This window comes from Sinohyriopsis cumingii, chromosome 11 (assembly GCF_028554795.1).
Source record: "Sinohyriopsis cumingii isolate HCF-2022 chromosome 11, ASM2855479v2, whole genome shotgun sequence".
Classification (NCBI taxonomy): domain Eukaryota; kingdom Metazoa; phylum Mollusca; class Bivalvia; order Unionida; family Unionidae; genus Sinohyriopsis; species Sinohyriopsis cumingii.
Window position 1 is genome coordinate 64,230,107 of NC_142971.1, and position 21,773 is coordinate 64,251,879.

Genomic DNA, 21,773 nt, shown 5'->3' on the forward strand with positions numbered 1-21,773 from the left:
GCTAGTTATTATTGTAGAACGAATGTGATAGTGATAGTCATTATGCAGCCAGACTTTGAGATGGTCTTAATGCTTGTAATGCTTTTAAATGTTGTTTTCATATTGGTGTTCAGTAAATAATATAATAGTATTGTTTATAAATCTACTACTAGCTAATGTGACAAGAATTATGAATACATTTTAGTGATTCTATTTCTCCATCAAAATACATTTCCAGATCATATTAACAGTAAGAATTATTTTCTGCTGCCTCTGGAATCCAGCCCTCCTTGAAAGACTATGAAAAATGCTAACATCTATATGATATACAAGAAAGGGATTAACTCTTACATATGACCTCCCCTCATGCTTGGTAGCCATTCATAACAGATCTTATGAATTAATAAATGTTTTTGTGTTAATGGTGAATTTATTGTAATTTTACATTATGTGCTTTTAATTATTATGCATGTGATATTTGTACTGTTCGTTATTGTACATGTGATATTTATCATTAACATATTAAAAACTATACTGTTTTGTTCCATTATTTAAGTCAATATTTTAGCTGTCTTGGTAAATATGAGCTCCACTATAAACAGTTTCTGTATTGTGATATTGACTTCTTTGTTTTCTTTTCTCTTTTCTCATTTTCATTGCAGACATGTCACTCAGTTGCAAAACCACAAAACATGCCTGGAATGCATGAAATGTACATATGTGGTATGTGTGCACTGTGGGATGATGATGTTTGGTCCAGTATTTTGATACATCATTGTAGAGAGTGTGATAAATATGCATGTTCTTCATTGTTAGTACACATCCTAGTTTTGAATCTATGATGAGTTCTTTTGGGTACATAGAGTTGCAGCTCCTGCCCCCTATGAAGATACCAAAGATGGTTCCAATGGTTACCATTACTAAAGATCTGGTTGGAACCACATCAGGCAGTTCCAATACAGATCTTTTGGAATTACATATGATACAAATGATTTTGAATACCTTGTCTCTGAGAAAGCCGACAAATGAATTATATGAGTCAAGGACAGTTATAAATCCTAGTTGGCATTAGTCCTTATCTGTTCCCAAGCATGCATCAAGGAATCAGGTGTATGTGATTATTTACCAACTTTGATGGCTTGTCTCACCAGCAAGTCATACATCAGTCAGTGTACTCCATCAATGAATCCAACTGTTCCAAAATTTGTTATTCAATCTAAATCTGTATCAGAATGGTATACATTTCCTCAATAAAAATATCCTATGGTGACAGTTTCCAGTAACAAGCAAGCCACCATGTCTAGCTGGCCAATAAGTGCACCAGTTATATAAACGCTACCTGTATACGGTGAACCAGCATATTTTGAACATCCCACCATCTTTCTGGTCCTGCCCAGCTGACTGTTCCAGACAAACATTCCGTTACTGGAACATGTTCTTTGCTATATGTGACATGGTCGACTTTTCTATGATACCCAACTTGCAGAATCGTGACTACACAATAGTAATGACTATGCTTCATTATTTCCTTGTGGCATGATGTTTCCATGGGTGCAAAGTGCACAAGATAAGGACATTCACCCTGTAGATGAGGATATAGATACTGATTTACCAGACCATTTTGATCCAGCTTTGGAGAGAAATTTAGTTTCAGGTGGCATTTGAGGAGATTTACAGAACCTTGTCACCTATGATATGTCCTTATCCTCCAGCAGTTAATATCTCCTATAAGGTCAAGCCTCAGTGGACACAGATGATAATGAAAATGATAATCCATCTGTTTGAATTTTTATTCAGTCTTTGAAAATTGCACAAATTACCAGCATCTCTTGGAGAGAATTTGTGATCCAGGTAATTCCAGGGCCTTTTTCTCAGTTAGTCGGTTGTTGCATTTTCACCATACTGGTACAGATGTTTACCAATATGAGGTACAAAGTTTGGATAAGGACCCAACTGCAGTTAATATGTCCTCTCCACTTTTCTAACAAGTGGATATACTAGTAATACTACATCCACGCTAATGAGGAATGTCATAGAAACTTCTTGATCAAGCTTTAGTAATTTTTGATAAGCAGAAAAGGCCAGAAGTGGCTACAGTTATTTACATTGCGGAGGTTTTAAAAGGGGCAGATCCCCACACATTGAAAATGCCATAATGACCTCCTGTAATCTAAAATGCTATAACATCCTGTAATCTGGACTTGGTAAGCAGAGATGTACACCTGTGCTCTTCTTCTCAAGCCCCTTCATTCACTGAGCCAACATTCACTTCCATTTGATTCCACACTCCTGTTTGATGGTCAGATTGAGGAGGTCAGGAAACTGGTGGAACAGGTGCTGCCCCTTTAACTTTATATATTGTCCCCATTCTCTCACAACTCTATCACGGCTTATCAGGGAAGGTACAATCACGGAGCAACTACTCAACAAACAGTTGCAGTCTTCAATGTCCAAGGGAGTTACAGATTGCTAAATATTCCTTACTTGCCTAGGTGGGCACAGTTTTCTTCCCCTTGACTTCAAATTAATTAATGACTAGTTCCTCCTGCCTGCTGTCAGCTCTCATGTGGGTGCCAGACTACTTTGATCATGCTTTCATTTGGCCTCAGTTTCATCCCTTGGATCTTCCTCAAAACATTGGACTGCATTATCTCCCACTACAGAATGTCTTCCTCCCAGCAACAGCAGTGTACATGGACCAAAAATCTCAATACTAATACAAATAAAGTGTTGAGAAGTTGGCCTTTGTTCCTTCTCAACACTTTATTCATATTAGTATTGAGATCTTTACTCCTATTGACCTTGACTCCCAGATGTATTGACAGTATTGTTCATGTGTTACAGCAACTCATCTGCCTAAATGCAGCAGTCAATCTCTTGTATCTTGTTCGTCTTTATATGCAGACTCCGTAGTTGACTCTTCTGGCAGGTCATTTAGATCATCACTGTATTGAAATCAAACACTTACTGCATCATTGGCAAGATGGAGATGAGCTTGCAACAAGAATACCATTTGGAAGCCCCACATTAGGAAATCAGAATCAGCACATATGCTAGTTTGTCAGGTTAGTGTACACACTTGGTACTGGCCTCTGTGACAGTCAGCAGTTTGTCAGGTTAGTGTACACACTTGGTACTGGCCTCTGTGACTGCAGCTTGTCAGGTTAGTGTACACACTTGGTATTGGCCTCTGACAGTCAGCAGCTTGTCAGGTTAGTGTACACCCTTGGTACTGGCCTCTGTGACATCAGCTTGTCAGGTTAGTGTACACACTTGGTACTGGCCTCTGACAGTCAGCAACTTGTCAGGTTAATGTACACACTTGGTACTGGCCTCTGTGACAGTCATCAGCCAGTGGACATGACATGAGGAGGCACTTTACATCAACTTTTTAAACATTGAAGGCCATTCTCAGTGTCTCATATACATGGGCAGAATGCATTCAAGCAAGACTATCCGGATAATGTCAGACAGCTCAGTTGTGGTGAACTACCTCCTAAATCAGGGGTGACAAAATCACTTGATCTTTGCATTATGGCTTGGAAATATCTTCATTTGTGTACCCAATACCACATAAACATATACCTGTCTTCCACCTCACTGAAGCAGTTATCAAACAAGGATCGTTTTTTTATTATCTCAGATTCTATCTGAAGTGCATGGAAAATATCTGCAGAGGTCACCAGAGGCTCTTGTCACTGCAGAAGGCTGGAAAGTAAGACAAAACCCCACATGCACCAGCTGCTTGGCAAAAGGACATTAATTAAATTGGCATACTTGAAGTTGTCACTGGATCAAGGAGTCCTTATGAAGATTTTGGCAAACAAATTATTAGCAATTTCCATGACCCTGACCTTTGAATATATAAGGAGTCAGTTGTCTGGCATGCTGAGTCTACTTTCTCCTACTTTTATTTACACGATTTGGCCTCAAAAAGAAAAGAGCTAATCTTGTTTGGCCACTGGTAGCTGCATGGACAGTTACCATGCCCCATTCATGACAGCACAACTTTAGTCCCAGGCATTGCCTTGCAACTTGTTGCTAGAATTGCCTGGGAAACTTTTAAATCTAAGACAATAACCAGGTGCCGAATCCCAAAGGAATCTCCTTTGCAAACGCATAAAGACTTAATCTTTTGTTGTACTTGTCTCACATAGGAAAAGTTGATCCTTTTATTAGAGCAGTAATGAGGTTCCTGCAGGATGACGTTGGTAGAAGTTGTTGCTTTAGCATTTCCTCCTCTTACCTACTGTTAATATGGTCAAGTATTTAGCAGAGAAAAGGAAATTTTATTGTATATTTTGTTTTTCCCAAAAAATACTTGCCCAATCACATTCTTATCATTTACTCCCACTATTCTCTGCAAAAGCAAGCATGCTTTTAATTGTGTCACTCAAGTTTAAACTAATAACACATGGGAGATGGGTGGCCACATGGTAGGCATAAAGGGATGTAATCTGCAAGAGTTACTCCCCTTTGTTTATATCGTATCTAGCTGAAAAGACGTTTTTTTTTTTCATCTTTGAGGGAGGACTTGATTCTGGAGGTAACAGAAGGTAATGTCTAATGTCAGTGTCATGAGGTAAGTAATTTCAGAAAAATGCATTTTCCAGAAAATTTCCTTTTATTTGAAAGATGACTTCTGAAACTTTATTTTAGTTCCAAAGCCATTTAATGTAAGTAAATTGTAGGACACAGTACTAATTATATGGAAAAATAGGAACCAGCCTGAAAACTGGTGAACATAAAATAGAGTATATATGGGTTTGGCTGGCCAGGATTGGTTAATAATGTAAGCTATATTTTAGGAAAAAGAATCTTTTGAGAGCTTATCCTAGTTGTAAGTGAAAAAAAAATAGAGACATTGTTTTATTAATGGAATTTCAGTCCTTTAACCGTTTTGAATTTGGAACACTCATTACTAAAATTAGCACCTGACTCTTTAGTGCGGAATTGAAAGCACCTGTTTCAAACACATGCATGTCCAGAAGATGCTGCAGTTCATTCGCTTTCCTCTACACAGAAGCTGACATCCAGGTTTCATCACTACTGATAAATATAGGTTTGATCATGAGCACTCAGAAATTTTAAGTTATTGAATTTTTAATATCATGGTGTTTGCATAGGTTTACTATGGAAACTGAATTAGTACCATGAGTTCTGTATTGATTACATTCTTCTGTTATGTATAGTACAGTATGAGTAACCATGAATGTTGTATATTTAGTACACCCTTATTAAACAAAATTAATACAACTTTCAAATTCATCTTCAGTGAAAACTGAAAAATTGTACTGGCAAGAATTAATATGATTGGTTTATTTTTCCCATGGTCATATTTTTCAGGCCTTCATTTTCTGGGTGGTTGATAACTTTCTGAAGCGGAAGAATAAAACGACAAAGACTCTGTATGTGAACAATGATGACCATACCTCTGTGAAGTACTACAGATCATCGGGTGGTGCCATGCAGTATAAGAAAATCGATAAGGGTGAAGATGGAGACTCAGATATCATTATCTCTACAGATGATGATGTAGAGACACGGCTTCGCCGTACATCAGAAGGAACAGAACTTCTAATAAGCTGATAGGCATAGTCATGTGACATTGAAGAGATTTAAGGTCACGTCATATCTTAGACACCAGCACTTGTCATGTCTTAAACACTTTGCAATATATATATATCCCATGACGTTCATGCCAACCTGGCCCTGTAGTCATAAAACTTCCTGAAAATTCAGAATCATCATATATTTTGCATTCAAAAATGAGTTTACTATAGCCATAATGATGGAGATTTTTAGACTTTCAAGCCTTTGTGACTCTGCTGGCATGTAAAATTAGTGGTATTGAGAAACAATTTATGAATAAGATGAATTTAGTTCAAGTTCAGTTTTTGTACTTATACAGTTTTGTGACTAGGGTTTTGGTTTGCTGGTTTTTTTTGTTGCTTTTGTTGTATTTATATGAGTATGTCCTTGCAAAAGACATGATTTCAATCTCAGATTTTGTATCAATGCAAAGTTCCTTATAGCTTCTATCATTTTTTTCTTAACATAATATTTGCCATTTTTAACATTTTGTATTGCATACTGGGAAGAACTGTTGTCAGTTTACATGAAGTAGTTGAATTTTTTCATGCATTAATCCTGCCTTTTCCTAATCCTTACAATGTAATAAATAACGTGTGCTGACACTAAAATACTAAAATTGGTATTAGTTAGAGGCTACCTTTGAGTTTCTTATAAGTGACAAATACACCTCCATCCCCACTCCAATCATGATCACATGTCCTTCAGGTATGACTGCATGTGTAGATTTTGCTTTAAAAATATCTAAAAATGTTACAGTTATTGCAATGTCTGTGTATTTAACCTTTTACTGCATCCCAAGAACCTCAAAGGAATGCTCCCCAAAAATGATCCCACTTGCAGATTGATACACAATGAACCACATGTTTAGCACCTAGAATTTGGTAGGTAACAGAGTTATGGACAGATTGAGAGTATGAAAACACTAATGCATTATGAAACTAAGTCAGTTTACAACAATACATGTAACAATGTGATGAAGTCAAGAAAATTCAAATATTTGATCACTGAAATGTTTCAGTTTTGACCTTCAGTTTTGTTTAGGCTAATGTGTTTGTCCCAATTTAGAAAATGTTTTGTAAAGGTTTTTTTATTGGTAGATATGATATGGAAAGTAGACAGATCATGTCTTAAAATGTTGCTATATGTTTAAGCAATGTGACCAAAGAGTTTTTTCATGTAATAAAAATACTCTGAATCACATGTAAAACTTCACTGAGAGGGTTTTATCAAAATGCTCATAAAGTAGTTCACTGGACCAAAATATTTGTTTGTACTTATTTGCCGAAACTTTACGTACAACTTATTTTGGTATGAACATGCAGATACATGTACTATTTATGTAGATGTATTCCACTCAGGTTAATACACTGTTTTTTTTAAAATGTATATATTTATTTATTAAGCTTTATTGCAGTAGAAATCCACCTTTTATCCTTTCTTAATTGTTTTTTTTTTTGGGAAATAATAAATGCATTTAAAACTGCCTATACATATAATATTGCTTCAGTCAGTTTATTTTTGCACATTAAGAAACTGTAAAAGCAGCTTAGCATTTGATGAGTTTAGTTTACTGTAGGTTATTTTCTAAATAGAATGAAAAGTTTAGGGCCTGTATTTTTAGTCATTTTCAAAACATTGCTGGAGGCATTCTCACACTGATACAAAAGTAAAAAGCTGTAGTATGATGCAGAAAGAATTGTTAGCACATAATGATGAGACATGACAAGTATGAATAAAATCCATGAAAACATAAATCAAGTCATACCACTCAAAACCAAACCAATTAGGAACCAGCTACAATTTTGGTTTTGAGGGTTTTTCAGGTTACTCAGTGAAATTTATTAAAGAGGGAAATTATGGAACTAAAAGACTACTAAAGTTTCAGTGAGATTTTGGTTTAATGAGGTTTTGGGTCTTTAGAAGTTTTTCTCTATAAACAAATTGACCTTTCTAAGTCAGATTTGATGAAAACCTTCGATAACTCCGATTATGACCAAAGAGATAAATGTGTTGCAGAATAAATTGTCCTTTATATTTTTTTAAAAAGATATCCCATGTATGAGCAGAATTTACCAAGGATTAAAAAAAAGCAAATGTAACCAAAACCAGATCACAACATTTTTATGTGGCTTTTAACCTGATGTCAGAAGCATGAGAGAGTATTTTGCCTAATTATTTCTTTCTTTATAATACTTATACATCCCAAATAGGAATGGGATTGAGGAAATACAAGTAAATAAAAAAAATAATTTAACTTTAACTCAGATCTTCGGAACTGTACCATTGACACAATGGTTAAGGTCTTCATGATGATTCATTCCAGGTTTGAACAAGAAAGGAAATATAAATAAGTTAAAAACTTGAAAAAAAAGCCTACCATAACTTTTGCTACTGTCAGAAATGAGACTGCTGTGTCTTGATTAGCCACCACTGGCTTCATGTTTATGCATAATATTTTGAATATTGATATTTTGTTTTTCTAGAATCACGATTCATGTTAGGTTTATGGCAAATGCTACTGCCATGCACTGGAATAATTTAGTTTTGTGTACGTATGTGTAGAAATGGTTCCTACTTTAGTAATTCACTTTAAAAGAAAATAATAAATTGTCTCCATTTGTAGTTTATGTTTGCCTTTGTCACATGCTAGAAGTGTTCTTTATCTTATTTGAATTTTTAAACATCAGAAAAATGGTGATGGATGAAATTCTGAGGTCTTATGATTTTTTGTAGGCGGGTGAAAAATCTGAATATAATTCTGTTTTATTCAGTTAATAACAAATTTAACTAATAAGGTTGTGGAGTTTATTAGAAGTATAGAAAATTTCCTGTTTTATTTTTTTCTTTTCTTGTATAGATAGGATGTATTCTTGTTAATGTCTGATTTTTACAAAGTTGCAAGTTTGACTGCAGACAAGCAGACGAGGTTCATACAATTGGATTAATATTAAATTTGTCTATATTAATGGATTAAATGAACATAGAAAGTATCTTTACTGTATACTTTGTCAATATTATCTTCATGCTATGTTTTGTCAATAGTATCTTCATATTATGTTTCATCATGGTATGTTTTGTCAATAGTATCCTCATAGTACGTTTCATTATGCTATGTTTTATCAATATTATCTTCGTGCTATGTTTTGTCAATAGTATGTTTCATCATGGTATGTTTTGTCAATAGTATCTTCATAGTATGTTTCATCATGCTGTGTTTTATCAATATTATCTTCATGCTATGTTTTGTCAATAGTATGTTTCATCATGGTATGTTTTGTCAATAGTATCTTCGTGGTATGTTTTGTTAATAGTATCTTCATGGTATGTTTTGTCAAAAAATATTTAGCTTCATATGAAATCTAGTGCTTTACAAATATTCAGAGTGCTGTGGTTTTACATGGTTCTTGCTTTGACTGGGTCATTTTCTTGCATGAGGTCAATATGCATATTATTATTATTATTATTATTATTATTGTTATTATTGTTATTATTATTATTATTATTATTATTTATTATTTATTATTATTATTATTATTAAAGAGGGAACAGCTTGTACATTTTGAATCAAATATGCTTTAAATACTGTGTGTATCTGTAATTGAATGGTTGCATTATTTTGACTTGTCTTTTGATTCTGTCGGAATTTGTAATTTTGTAAATATTGTACCCTATTTATTGAATGATATTAAAATGTTAATTACAGTTGTGATGGTAATGATGTGTCCTTTATTTACGTATTTAATGTTAAAGAATACTTCGTTTGCAGGTATGTGGGTCATTTTCAGAATTATGGTATTGTTTTTCAAAGTGTATGTGATGGACATTGATAATAGGTACAGTCATGAACAGTCATGAACTTTATTGCAAGTAGTCATAATATTCAATAATGGAACAAATTATCTAGCTAATTGAATGGATTTGTATTACAGAAAGGTCAGGTTTTTACATTCGTAACATTTAGACAAAATTAAAGAAACCATTGACGTGGTACATGTTTTTGGTTTTTGGTTTGGTGTTTTTATGGAATGGCAATCCGAGAAGGATATTTGATACCAAGGCAATTCAGTTTGGTGTCTTTATGATACAGCAATACAAGGATATTTAATACCAAGGCAGTTTGGTTTGGTGTCTTTATGATACAGCAATGCAAGGATATTTAATACCAAGGCAATTTGATTTGTTGTTTTTACAGCAGTACAAGGATATTTAATACCAAGGCAATATGGTTTGGTGTCTTTATGATACAGCAATACAAAGATATTTAATACCAAGGCAGTTTGGTTTGGTGTCTTTATGATACAGCAATACAAGGATATTTGATACCAAGGCAATTCGGTTTGGTGTCTTTATGATACAGCAATACAAGGATATTTAATACTAAGGCAGTTTGGTTTGGTGTCTTTATGATACAGCAATACAAGGATGTTTGATACCAAGGCAATTCGGTTTGGTGTCATTATGATACAGCAATACAAGGATATTTAATACCAAGGCAGTTTGGTTTGGTGTCTTTATGATACAACAATACAAGGATATTTAGTACCAAGGCAGTTTGGTTTGGTGTCTTTATGATACAGCAATACAAGGATATTTAGTACCAAGGCAGTTTGGTTTGGTGTCTTTATGATACAGCAATGCAAGGATATTTAATACCAAGGCAATTTGATTTGTTGTTTTTACAGCAGTACAAGGATATTTAATACCAAGGCAATATGGTTTGGTGTTTGTACAGCAATACAAGAAGGATATTTAATACCAAGGCAATTTGTTTTGGTGTTTTTATGATAAAGCAATATAAGGATATTTAATACCAAGGCAGTTTGATTTGTTGTTTTCACAGCAGTACAAGGATATTTAATAGCAAGGCAGTCTGATTTGTTGTTTTCACAGCAGTACAAGGATATTTAATACCAAGGCAGTTTGATTTGCTATTTTTATGATACAGCAATGCAAGGATATTTAATACCAAGGCAGTTTGGTTTTTTTTTTATGATACAGCAATGCAAGGATATTTAATACCAAGGCAGTTTAGTTTGGTGTTTGTACAGCAATGCAAAAAGAATATTTAACACCAAGGCAATTTGTTTTGGAAAATTGTCAACTGTAATATAGTCAAAATTTAACTGAGGATTGAAATGAAACAAGATATTTGAAATTCTTCCCATTGTAGGGTATGAGAGGAAGGAATGTATGAATCTAGCTCCATCCTAGGATTCCTAATGCTCTCTCAAACATTTATGTGTGCATATACTTGCTTATACATCGGGTCCAAATGTAAACAACATAGACCCTGATCTGCAGTTACATAATGCACCAGCAGATCAGGGTCTTTGATGTTTGTTCTACAGATTACTCTTAACAAAGTGCATACCCCCAGATCTGCGAGAACCGTATAAATTGAATTTAACCTATACACTAGTGCATATAGTATGTACTACATAAAGGTTTGACAACTGCCAGGGTTGTCAGTCTTTAAAATAGAAAGTTGCTGTAAAATCAGAAATGTTCATGGAGGATTTAATTTCATTTTTTTGTTATGGGTTAAAATCTACTACATGGTCATAATCAGCATGCTGAACAGTGCCTGTAAATTGGTTTTACAGACAAATTGTTACATTTTTTAAGTTGAAAATGAAAGATTGTTGATGCATGAAAATGCATAATTACTGATCAGAGTTGCTGGATTATTTTAAATTGTGAATGCTAGTGTTATATAAGGCATATGTCCCAGTTTATACCCAGATATGACACATCAGTATGAGAGTTATTAACTTGGACAAACGCTGTGAGTTCTAGTGTTATATAAAATGTATAACCCATTGTATACTGAGATACGCCACATTTGTATGAGTAGTTATATCCTGGACCAACACTGTGAGTTCTAGTGTTATATAAAATGTATAACCCATTGTATACTGAAATACGCCACATCCGTATGAGCAGTTTTATCCTGGACAAATACTGTGAGTTCTAGTGTTATATATAGTGTATAACCTACTGTATGCCGAGATAGCCCACATCATTATGACTGCTCTGTTGTTGTTATCCTGGACAAAAGTTGTGAGTTCTAGTGTTATATATAGTGTATAACCTACTGTATGCCGAGATAGCCCACATCACTATGAGTGCTCTGTTGTTGTTATCCTGGACAAAAGTTGTGAGTTCTAGTGTTATATATAGTGTATAACCTACTGTATGCCGAGATAGCCCACATCACTATGAGTGCTCTGTTGTTGTTATCCTGGACAAAAGTTGTGAGTTCTAGTGTTATATATAGTGTATAACCTACTGTATGCCAAGATAGTCCACATCACTATGAGTGCTCTATTGTTGTTATCCTGGACAAAAGTTGTGAATTTTTAGTGTTGTATAATGTATATATCCCACTGTATACCTAGTTACACCATGTCAGAATGAGTTTTGTATTGTGTTACACATGTATATATCCCACTGTATACCTAGTTACACCATGTCAGAATGAGTTTTGTATTGTGTTACACATGATTAAGTGCTGTTCCCCCCTCATTAACTTACGTTATGGCTTTAGTTGGATTGCACTTTAACAGTTACATTTTGTGCCGTCTCTAACTCCAAGCATTTATTTATTTTCTTTCATTTTTATTAGTCTGGTATGAAAAGTCAAGATTGTATGCATTGTGGCTTCTCATGTACAGTCCGTTCATACAAGATAAAAATCCATTTTGTATACAAATGGCAAACATTGTTTTAATGAAATGTTACTCCAACACAATTGAACTAAATAACAAGAAAAAACCTAACATGAATTTTGATATATGTACATTGGAGCTGAACAACCTAGTTTAAGATACCCATCATCTAATATCTAGACAGGTTACTGTAACAGCTTTTGTATCTCAGCTAATAACTGGACTGGTTACTGTAACAGCTTTTGTATCTCAGCTAATAACTGGACTGGTTACTGTAACAGCTTTTGTATCTCAGCTAATAACTGGACTGGTTACTGTAACAGCTTTTGTATCTCAGCTAATAACTGGACTGATTACTGTAACAGCTTTTGTATCTCAGCTAAAAATTGTCATTGTATCACCAGCCACTCAATACCTTTATTCCTGGTCTTGTCATAGCATGGGAAGAACTTAACATTTCCTCTGAGAGGTAGATTTGAATGGACTTGCTGTATACTGGTAATATATCTATTTGTTTAAGAAAATGACACCTGAAGCACTCTGAAAGACTTCTTTGTAACCTTCTGAATTACGTAAAACATGCTAATGTTAAGTTTGTATTTGTACAAATTATATATATATATTATTTTATTGGGTGAAAATTGTAGAATAAGGTACATATTGTAGTCAGTTGTGATTGTAGATCATAGTTGTTATTTATTGTTCTTAATAGTATACATATAAAAGTTTCATGTTTTGTGTAGAAGTAGACTTAATAATTCAGTCTTATACCATGAGCAGTTTATGGGATGCATTTGGTATAAGGTTATTTTTTACACATAATTACATATTTTGGTAACCTAGTAACTCTCAATGACTAGGTGAGCAATCATTGCACTTGGAAGACTGTAACCTTGTAACTCTCAAATTACTGTCACTGTGTACGCCACGATTGGATTTTGGAACACTGTAGCCTTGTAACTAAAAAAATGACACTAAAACTGGAAGCCATGATTAGACTTGGGAATACTGTAGCCTTGTAGCAAGAAATGACAGTCAAACTGGAAGCCACAATTAGACTTTGGAACACTGTAACCTTGTAACTTGAAATGACAGTCACACTGGAAGCCACAATTAGACTTTAAAACACTGTAACCTTGTAAGTTGAAATGACAGTCACCATTAAACTTTTGAACACTGTAAACATGTAATTAGGAATGATAACTAATTTGTTTGCCTCCATTACACCTCAGAAGACTCTAACTTGTCACTCTAACTTGTCACTTGTCAATAAATGAGTTTGGACTTTAGAAGACTATAACCTTGTAACTATTAGTATCAGTCAATATGTAAGCTACCATTAGACTTGGAAGACATTAACCTTGAAAATCTCAATGGCAAGCTTACCTCCATTACACCTGGGAAGACTGTGACCTTGGAAATTGAAATGACAGTCATTGTGTAAGCCATGATAACACTTTGGAAGACTGTAATCTTGTAAATTGAAATGACAATCACTGTGTAAGCCATGATTAGACTTTGGAAGACTGTAATCTTGTAAATTGAAATGACAATCACTGTGTAAGCCATGATTAGACTTTGGAAGACTGTAATCTTCTAAATTGAAATGACAATCACTGTGTAAGCCATGATTAGACTTTGGAAGACTGTAATCTTCTAAATTGAAATGACAATCACTGTGTAAGCCATGATTAGACTTTGGAAGACTGTAATCTTCTAAATTGAAATGACAATCACTGTGTAAGCCATGATTAGACTTTGGAAGACTAATCTTGTAACTCAAAATGACAAAGCCATGATTAGACTTTTGGAAGACTGTAATCTTATAACTCAAAATGACAATGACTGTGTAAGCCATGGAAGACTACCTTTTAGCATTCATTGATGGTCAGTATCAGGGATAGGGTCGATTACAGGTGCTCTTTTACAATTACGATTACAGGTTGTTTGGCACTGATGATTTACTTACAATTATGATTATACTTTATTTAGAGACTATGATTAGGATTACAGGGGGATGATTACAATTGCAATTATGATTATACTTTATTTAGAGACTATGATTATGATTACAGGGGGATGATTACAATTACAATTACAATTATACTTTATTTAGAGACTATGATTAGGATTACAGGGGGATGATTACAATTACAATTATGATTGTACTTTATTTAGAGACTATGATTAGGATTACAGGGGGATGACTACACTTACAATTATGATTATACTTTATTTAGAGACTATGATTATGATTACAGTGGGATGATTACAATTACAATTACAATTATACTTTATTTAGAGACTATGATTAGGATTACAGGGGGATGATTACAATTACAATTATGATTATATTTTATTTAGAGACTGATTATGATTACAGGCGGATGATTACAATTACAATTATGATTATACTTTATTTAGAGACCATGATTATGATTACAGGCAGATGATTACAATTACAATTACGATTATACTTTATTTAGAGACTATGATTAGGATTACAGGGGGATGATTACAATTACAATTATGATTATACTTTATTTAGAGACTATGATTATAATTACAGGGGATGATTACAATTACAATTATGATTATACTTTTTTTTAGAGACTATGATTATGATTACAGGGGGATGATTACAATTACAATTATGATTATACTTTTTTTTAGAGACTATGATTATGATTACAGGGGGATGATTACAATTACAATTATGATTATACTTTATTTAGAGACCATGATTATCATTACAGGGGGATGATTACAATTACAATTATGATTATACTTTATTTAGAGACCATGATTATCATTACAGGGGAATGATTACAATTACAATTATGATTATACTTTATTTAGAGATTATGATTAGGATTACAGGGGAATGATTACAATTACAATTATGATTATACTTTATTTAGAGACCATGATTATCATTACAGGCAGATGACTACACATACAGTTATGATTATACTTTATTTAGAGACTATGATTATGATTACAGGCAGATGACTACACATACAATTATGATTATACTTTATTTAGAGACCATGATTATGATTACAGGGGGATGATTACAATTACAATTATGATTATACTTTATTTAGAGATTATGATTAGGATTACAGGGGGATGATTACAATTACAATTACGATTATACTTTATTTAGAGACTATGATTAGGATTACAGGGGGATGATTACAATTACAATTATGATTATACTTTATTTAGAGACTATGATTATGATTACAGTGGGATGATTACAATTACAATTATGATTATACTTTTTTTAGAGACTATGATTATGATTACAGGCAGATGACTACACATACAATTATGATTATACTTTATTTAGAGACTATGATTATGATTACAGGGGGATGATTACAATTACAATTATGATTATACTTTTTTTAGAGACTATGATTATGATTACAGGCAGATGATTACACTTACAATTATGATTATACTTTATTTAGAGACCATGATTATGATTACAGTGGGATGATTACAATTACAATTATGATTATACTTTATTTAGAGACCATGATTATCATTACAGGGGGATGATTACAATTACAATTACAATTATACTTTATTTAGAGACCATGATTATGATTACAGGGGGATGATTACAATTACAATTATGATTATACTTTATTTAGAGACTATGATTATGATTACAGTGGGATGATTACAATTACAATTATGATTATACTTTATTTAGAGACCATGATTATGATTACAGTGGGATGATTACAATTACAATTAGGATTATACTTTATTTAGAGACTATGATTAGGATTACAGGGGGATGATTACAATTACAATTATGATTATACTTTATTTAGAGACCATGATTATCATTACAGGGGGATGATTACAATTACAATTACAATTATACTTTATTTAGAGACCATGATTATGATTACAGGGGGATGATTACAATTACAATTATGATTATACTTTATTTAGAGACTATGATTAGGATTACAGGGGGATGACTACACTTACAATTATGATTATACTTTATTTAGAGACTATTATTAGGATTACAGGGGGATGATTACAATTACAATTATGATTATACTTTATTTAGAGACTATGATTAGGATTACAGGGGGATGATTAAAATTAAATTGATTCATATTTGCTTGTTATCTTTATTTATTGTGGATAGATACCTTGTGTGAGTCACCAATGGACATAAGTAATTGATGTCCATTTATGTGACCAACCATATAAATTACAGTAATTCATTTCCAGTTATATGAATACTGACATAAACCACTAATAATTTTCAGAAACCATGCACACAAACTACAGTCATTTATTTCTAGTCATGTGACCATCGTCATTAATTACAGTACTGTAATAAATTGTATCATTGATGTTCTACTGTCCATAATTCAGTCACTGAAATCCTACAGCAAAGTAATAGATTCTTCTTTTTTCTTGTAAATACATGTCTTACACACGCCAGATTTTGTTCTTGTAACTGCCTTACATAAGCCAGGTACCTGTATATAAATAATACTATTAAAGTCTAGATACTATTTTTCATTTGATGTCCAAGCCGCTAGCATAATACATATTTGTAAATTAGGTGCTTGATTGGTTATCAGACAAATTCTAAAGTAGACATTGAAACCTTTGAGCACATTTACAGGTGATCTTTTTTTGGCAAGAAAGCTTTCTTTATATAAGTAAGACATGACTTCATTATTTTATTATTCAGGTTAATATAACCTTGTGACTTTAAATCATTGGCAATCATTATATGTAACGAAAGTATTACATTTTTTGTTTGTGTTTGTATGCTTTCTTATTTTCTTGCTTATGATTTTTTTTTTGTACACTAATATCTTGAATAAAATATTTTGATCCTTGATTAAATGTAAGCTAATATCATCAGTAAAACAATCAATCAAATTAATTACTATAGTCATAGAGCTTTGATTGATTGTATTTGTCTTTTCTCTTTTGCCAAATTATAAATGATTCTTGTATTGTGATAGTGAAGAGGGATTATGAAATAAAGATCTATATTTGCACAGTTGACTTTTTATATATTTTATGTAATTGGAATCTATCAAACAGATAACCTGACTGCCTTTTCTGCATCTGATGTAGGTTACTTTATGTAATTGAAATCTATCAAACAGATAACCTGACTGCCTTTTCTGCATCTGATGTGGGTTATTTTATGATTTTTATTATGCAACCCTCCCTGGACAGTTTTTACTCACCGTATTACTTTTGAAGAAGAGGGAGGGATTGAACAAAATAAACACAACTTACTTATTCATTATTGTCTAATTTCAACCCAATTATGGATGGGGGGTCCCTAACAATGTCATCTCCTTCACATTTCTCAAAAAAAATATCCTGAGGGAGGGATTGAACAAAATAAACACAATGTGGTGTGCTAACATAAAAAGAATTGGCTTGCTGATGGTCATTTTCCGCTTCCTAGAAAAGTACATTTTCAGTGAACGAGTTGGGTCTATGGATTGCAAATAAAAAGAACATAAAGACTGCATCATCTGTATTTTTTTTATATTTCTAGTTCTAACATTTATTTTTAAAAAAACAAAAATTAGAAATGGAAATATATGCTCTCAAATTTGTAAACATGCACATTACATGCCTTGAAGAAATGAAAATTTATTGTACAAATTCATAAAATACACAGGCCCATGGAAATATGCATGCCATTGTAGCATAGAAACTCCTGTTTGCTTTGAAACATGAAGATAACAATGTTAGGGACCCTCTAGTGACAATCGTTAAAATTATAAATGCATGATTGAAATAACTAAGATTTGTGCATTTTTTTTGCAGCCTTCAGGCTTTTTGTTTAAGAATTGGGAGAGGTACAAACTGCCAGGGGAGTGTGGTCAAGCTCCAAGTATAAACTAAAGTGCAACATTATGTGTAAACAATTTTACCCTGGCTTAACATTGTCATATGATTTATAATTTAGGCTACAATTTTACCCTGGCTTAACATTGTCATTTGATTTATAACTTAGGCTACAATTTTACCCAGGCTTAACATTGTCATTTGATTTATAATTTAGGCTACAATTTTACCCTGGCTTAACATTGTCATTTGATTTATAATTTAGGCTACAATTTTACCCTGGCTTAACATTGTCATATGATTTATAATTTAGGCTACAATTTTACCTAGGCTTAACATTGTCATTTGATTTATAATTTAGGCTACAATTTTACCCTGGCTTAACATTGTCATTTGATTTATAATTTAGGCTACACTTTTACCCAGGCTTAACATTGTCATTTGATTTATAATTTAGGCTACAATTTTACCCAGGCTTAACATTGTCATTTGATTTGTAATTTAGGCTACAATTTTATCCAGGCTTAATGTTGTCATTTGATTTGTAATTTAGGCTACAATTTTATCCAGGCTTAACATTGTCATTTGTTTATAATTCAGGCTACAATTTTATCCAGGCTTAACGTTGTCATTTGATTTATAACTTAGGCTACAATTTTACCCAGGCTTAACATTGTCATTTGATTTATAATTTAGGCTACTGTTTTACCCAGGCTTAACGTTGTCATTTGATTTATAATTTAGGCTACAATTTTATCCAGGCTTAACGTTGTCATTTGATTTATAATTTAGGCTACAATTTTACCCAGGCTTAACGTTGTCATTTTCAACTGATTGTTTGTCAAGTTTAAATTAAGATATTTGACTGTTGAATGTTTAAAAAAAGTAGAAAAACATAATTACATAAATTATTTTATGTACTTAGAGTGTTTATCTATTTGTTTTCTGAACCTTTTACCGCCTTAATATTTTATCTGTCCACATATTTTTAATGGCACATTAAATGGAAATGCTTATCCATTGAAAAATGCGGGCTACCAAAATTTCTTGTGGGCTACCAATGGTTTCCGTTTGCTAGCCCATCAGACTACCACACATATTAAAGATTGGTTCATCCCTGATAAATAAGGTACCAGTTTGAAGACTCAAGCTCTGCAGAAATTGACACTTATACAAGTTTTCTGTACAGATTATTAAATTCTATGATGTAAGTAAATGATTGTATGAAATCTAATGCTCACTACAATATTCCTGAGAAAAATGTAAAGGTTTAGTTTGATGTTTTATGGCACAGCAAAACTAGTTGGTTATTTAGTGCCAAAGCAATTAGAGTAGAGTGCCTGACACAAGGATACACCATGGTAGCTGACCCTTTCTGCCGCAAGTCTGGCATGCTAACCACTTAGCCATTACAGCTAGATACACAAGTTTGAAAACAAATTGTGCTATACCTAGTACCTAGCATTCTGTATTGAAGGCCTGTGTAAGCCGTGTTTATCAATATTTATGATTTATATATTTTGGATCAACATATAACAGAAATACATATATACAACACTTAATATTTGTGATTTAAATGACACATGGCATAAATACAAGTAACACCACAGGGTTCTGTATTTACTATTATCACTACAAGTAACACAGAATTATACGAATACAATTACCAGTACAAGTAACACAGAATTATGCCTATACAGTTATCATTACAATTATGCACAACTGTACAATTGTCAATACAAGTAACACAGAACTATACCAATACAGTTATCAATAGAAGTGACACAGAACTATACCAATACAGTTATCAATACAAGTAACACAGAACTATACCAGTAGTTATCAATACTAGTAACACATAACTATACCAATAAAGTTATCAATGCAAGTGACACAGAACTATACCAATAGTTATCAATACAAGTGACACAGAACTAGACTAATACAGTTATCAATACCACACAGAACTAAACCAGTATAGTTAATCAATACAAGTGACACAGAACTATACCAATAGTTATATATACAAGTAACACAGAACTATACTAATAAAGTTATCAATACAAGTGACACAGAACTATACCAATACAGTTATCAATACAAGTAACACAGAACTATACTAATAAAGTTATCAATACAAGTGACACAGAACTATACCAATACAGTTATCAATACAAGTGACACAGAACTATACTAATACAGTTATCAATACAAGTGACACACAACTATACTAATACAGTTATCAATACCACACAGAACTAAACCAGTATAGTTAATACAAGTGACACAGAACTATACCAATAGTTATCAATACAAGTAACAAAGAACTATACTAATAAAGTTATCAATACAAGTAACACAGAACTATGCCAATACAATTATCAATACAAGTGACATAATTAAACCAATACAGTTATCAATACCAAACAGAACTATATACAGAATGAATACTGTTATCTGCTATAGCCATTTACAGTCAATGTAACTATGAATAGATACCTTTCTATAGCATAATAGGTTATGACTCCTTAAGTTTTGACCTCATCACAAGGCCTTCATCAGATGAACAGCTTTTCAACTGGAGTCATTCCTTAAATGAAGGCCTTGTGATAAGGTTGAAAGCTAAGGAGTCATAACCCATTATGCTACAAAGGTATCTTTTCTTTGTTATAACTATACAGTTAGCAATGGAACTAACATAGAACTATACCAATACTGTTATCAATACAAGTAACATAACTATATACAGTTGTCAGTACAAGTAACAGAACTATGCATATTCAATTAGCTATACAAGTAACAAACAACTATACCTTTTACAGTTATCAGTAAAAGAAACAGAATTTTACATATACAGTATCAATACATTATCAATACAAGTAACAGAACTATGCCTATACAGTTATTAATACAAGTAACACTGAACTATGCATATACAGCTATCAATACAAGTAACAGAACTATGCATATACATTATCAATACAAGTAACAGAACTATGCATATACATTATCAATATAAGTAACAGAACTATGCATATACATTATAAATACAACTAACAGAACTATGCATATACATTATCAATACAAGCAACAGAACTATGCATATACAGCTATCAATACAAGTAACAAAGAAGTATACCTTATACAGTTATCATTAAAGAATCAGAATTTTACATATAGAGTTATCAAAAAAATATCAATACAAGTGTCACAAGGTTATACTTATACAGTTATCAATACAAGCAACACAGAATTCTGCCTATAAAGTTATCAATACATGTACAAGCAACACAGAACTATGCCTATACAGTTATCAATGCATGTACAAGCAACACAGAACTATGCCTATACAGTTATCAATACAAGTAACACAGAACTATGCCTATACAGTTATCAAAACAAGTAACACTGAACTATGCCTATACGGTTATCAATACAAATAACACTGAACTATGTCTATACAGTTATCAATACAAGCAACACAGAACTATGCCTATACAGTTATCAATACAAGTAACACTGAACTATGCCTATACAGTTATCAATACAAGTAACACTGAACTATGCCTATACAGTTATCAATTCAAGTAACACTGAACTATGCCTATACAATTATCAATAGAAGTAACACTGAACTATGCCTATACAGTTATCAATACAAGCAAC

General features: G+C 32.7%; 1 protein-coding gene across 1 annotated transcript in view; it reads left to right on the forward strand.

Annotated features, from left to right (window-relative positions):
* The window catches only part of LOC149788585 (store-operated calcium entry regulator STIMATE-like), a 60,524-nt gene extending 43,228 nt beyond the window's left edge, over positions 1-17,296 (forward strand). The window contains exon 7 of the mRNA XM_089974640.1: positions 5,326-17,296. Within this exon, the coding sequence (XP_089830766.1) occupies positions 5,326-5,568 (243 nt within the window). The 3' untranslated portion in view covers positions 5,569-17,296. The remainder of the gene's footprint in view (positions 1-5,325) is intronic.
* The last annotated feature ends 4,477 nt before the right edge of the window (positions 17,297-21,773 follow it).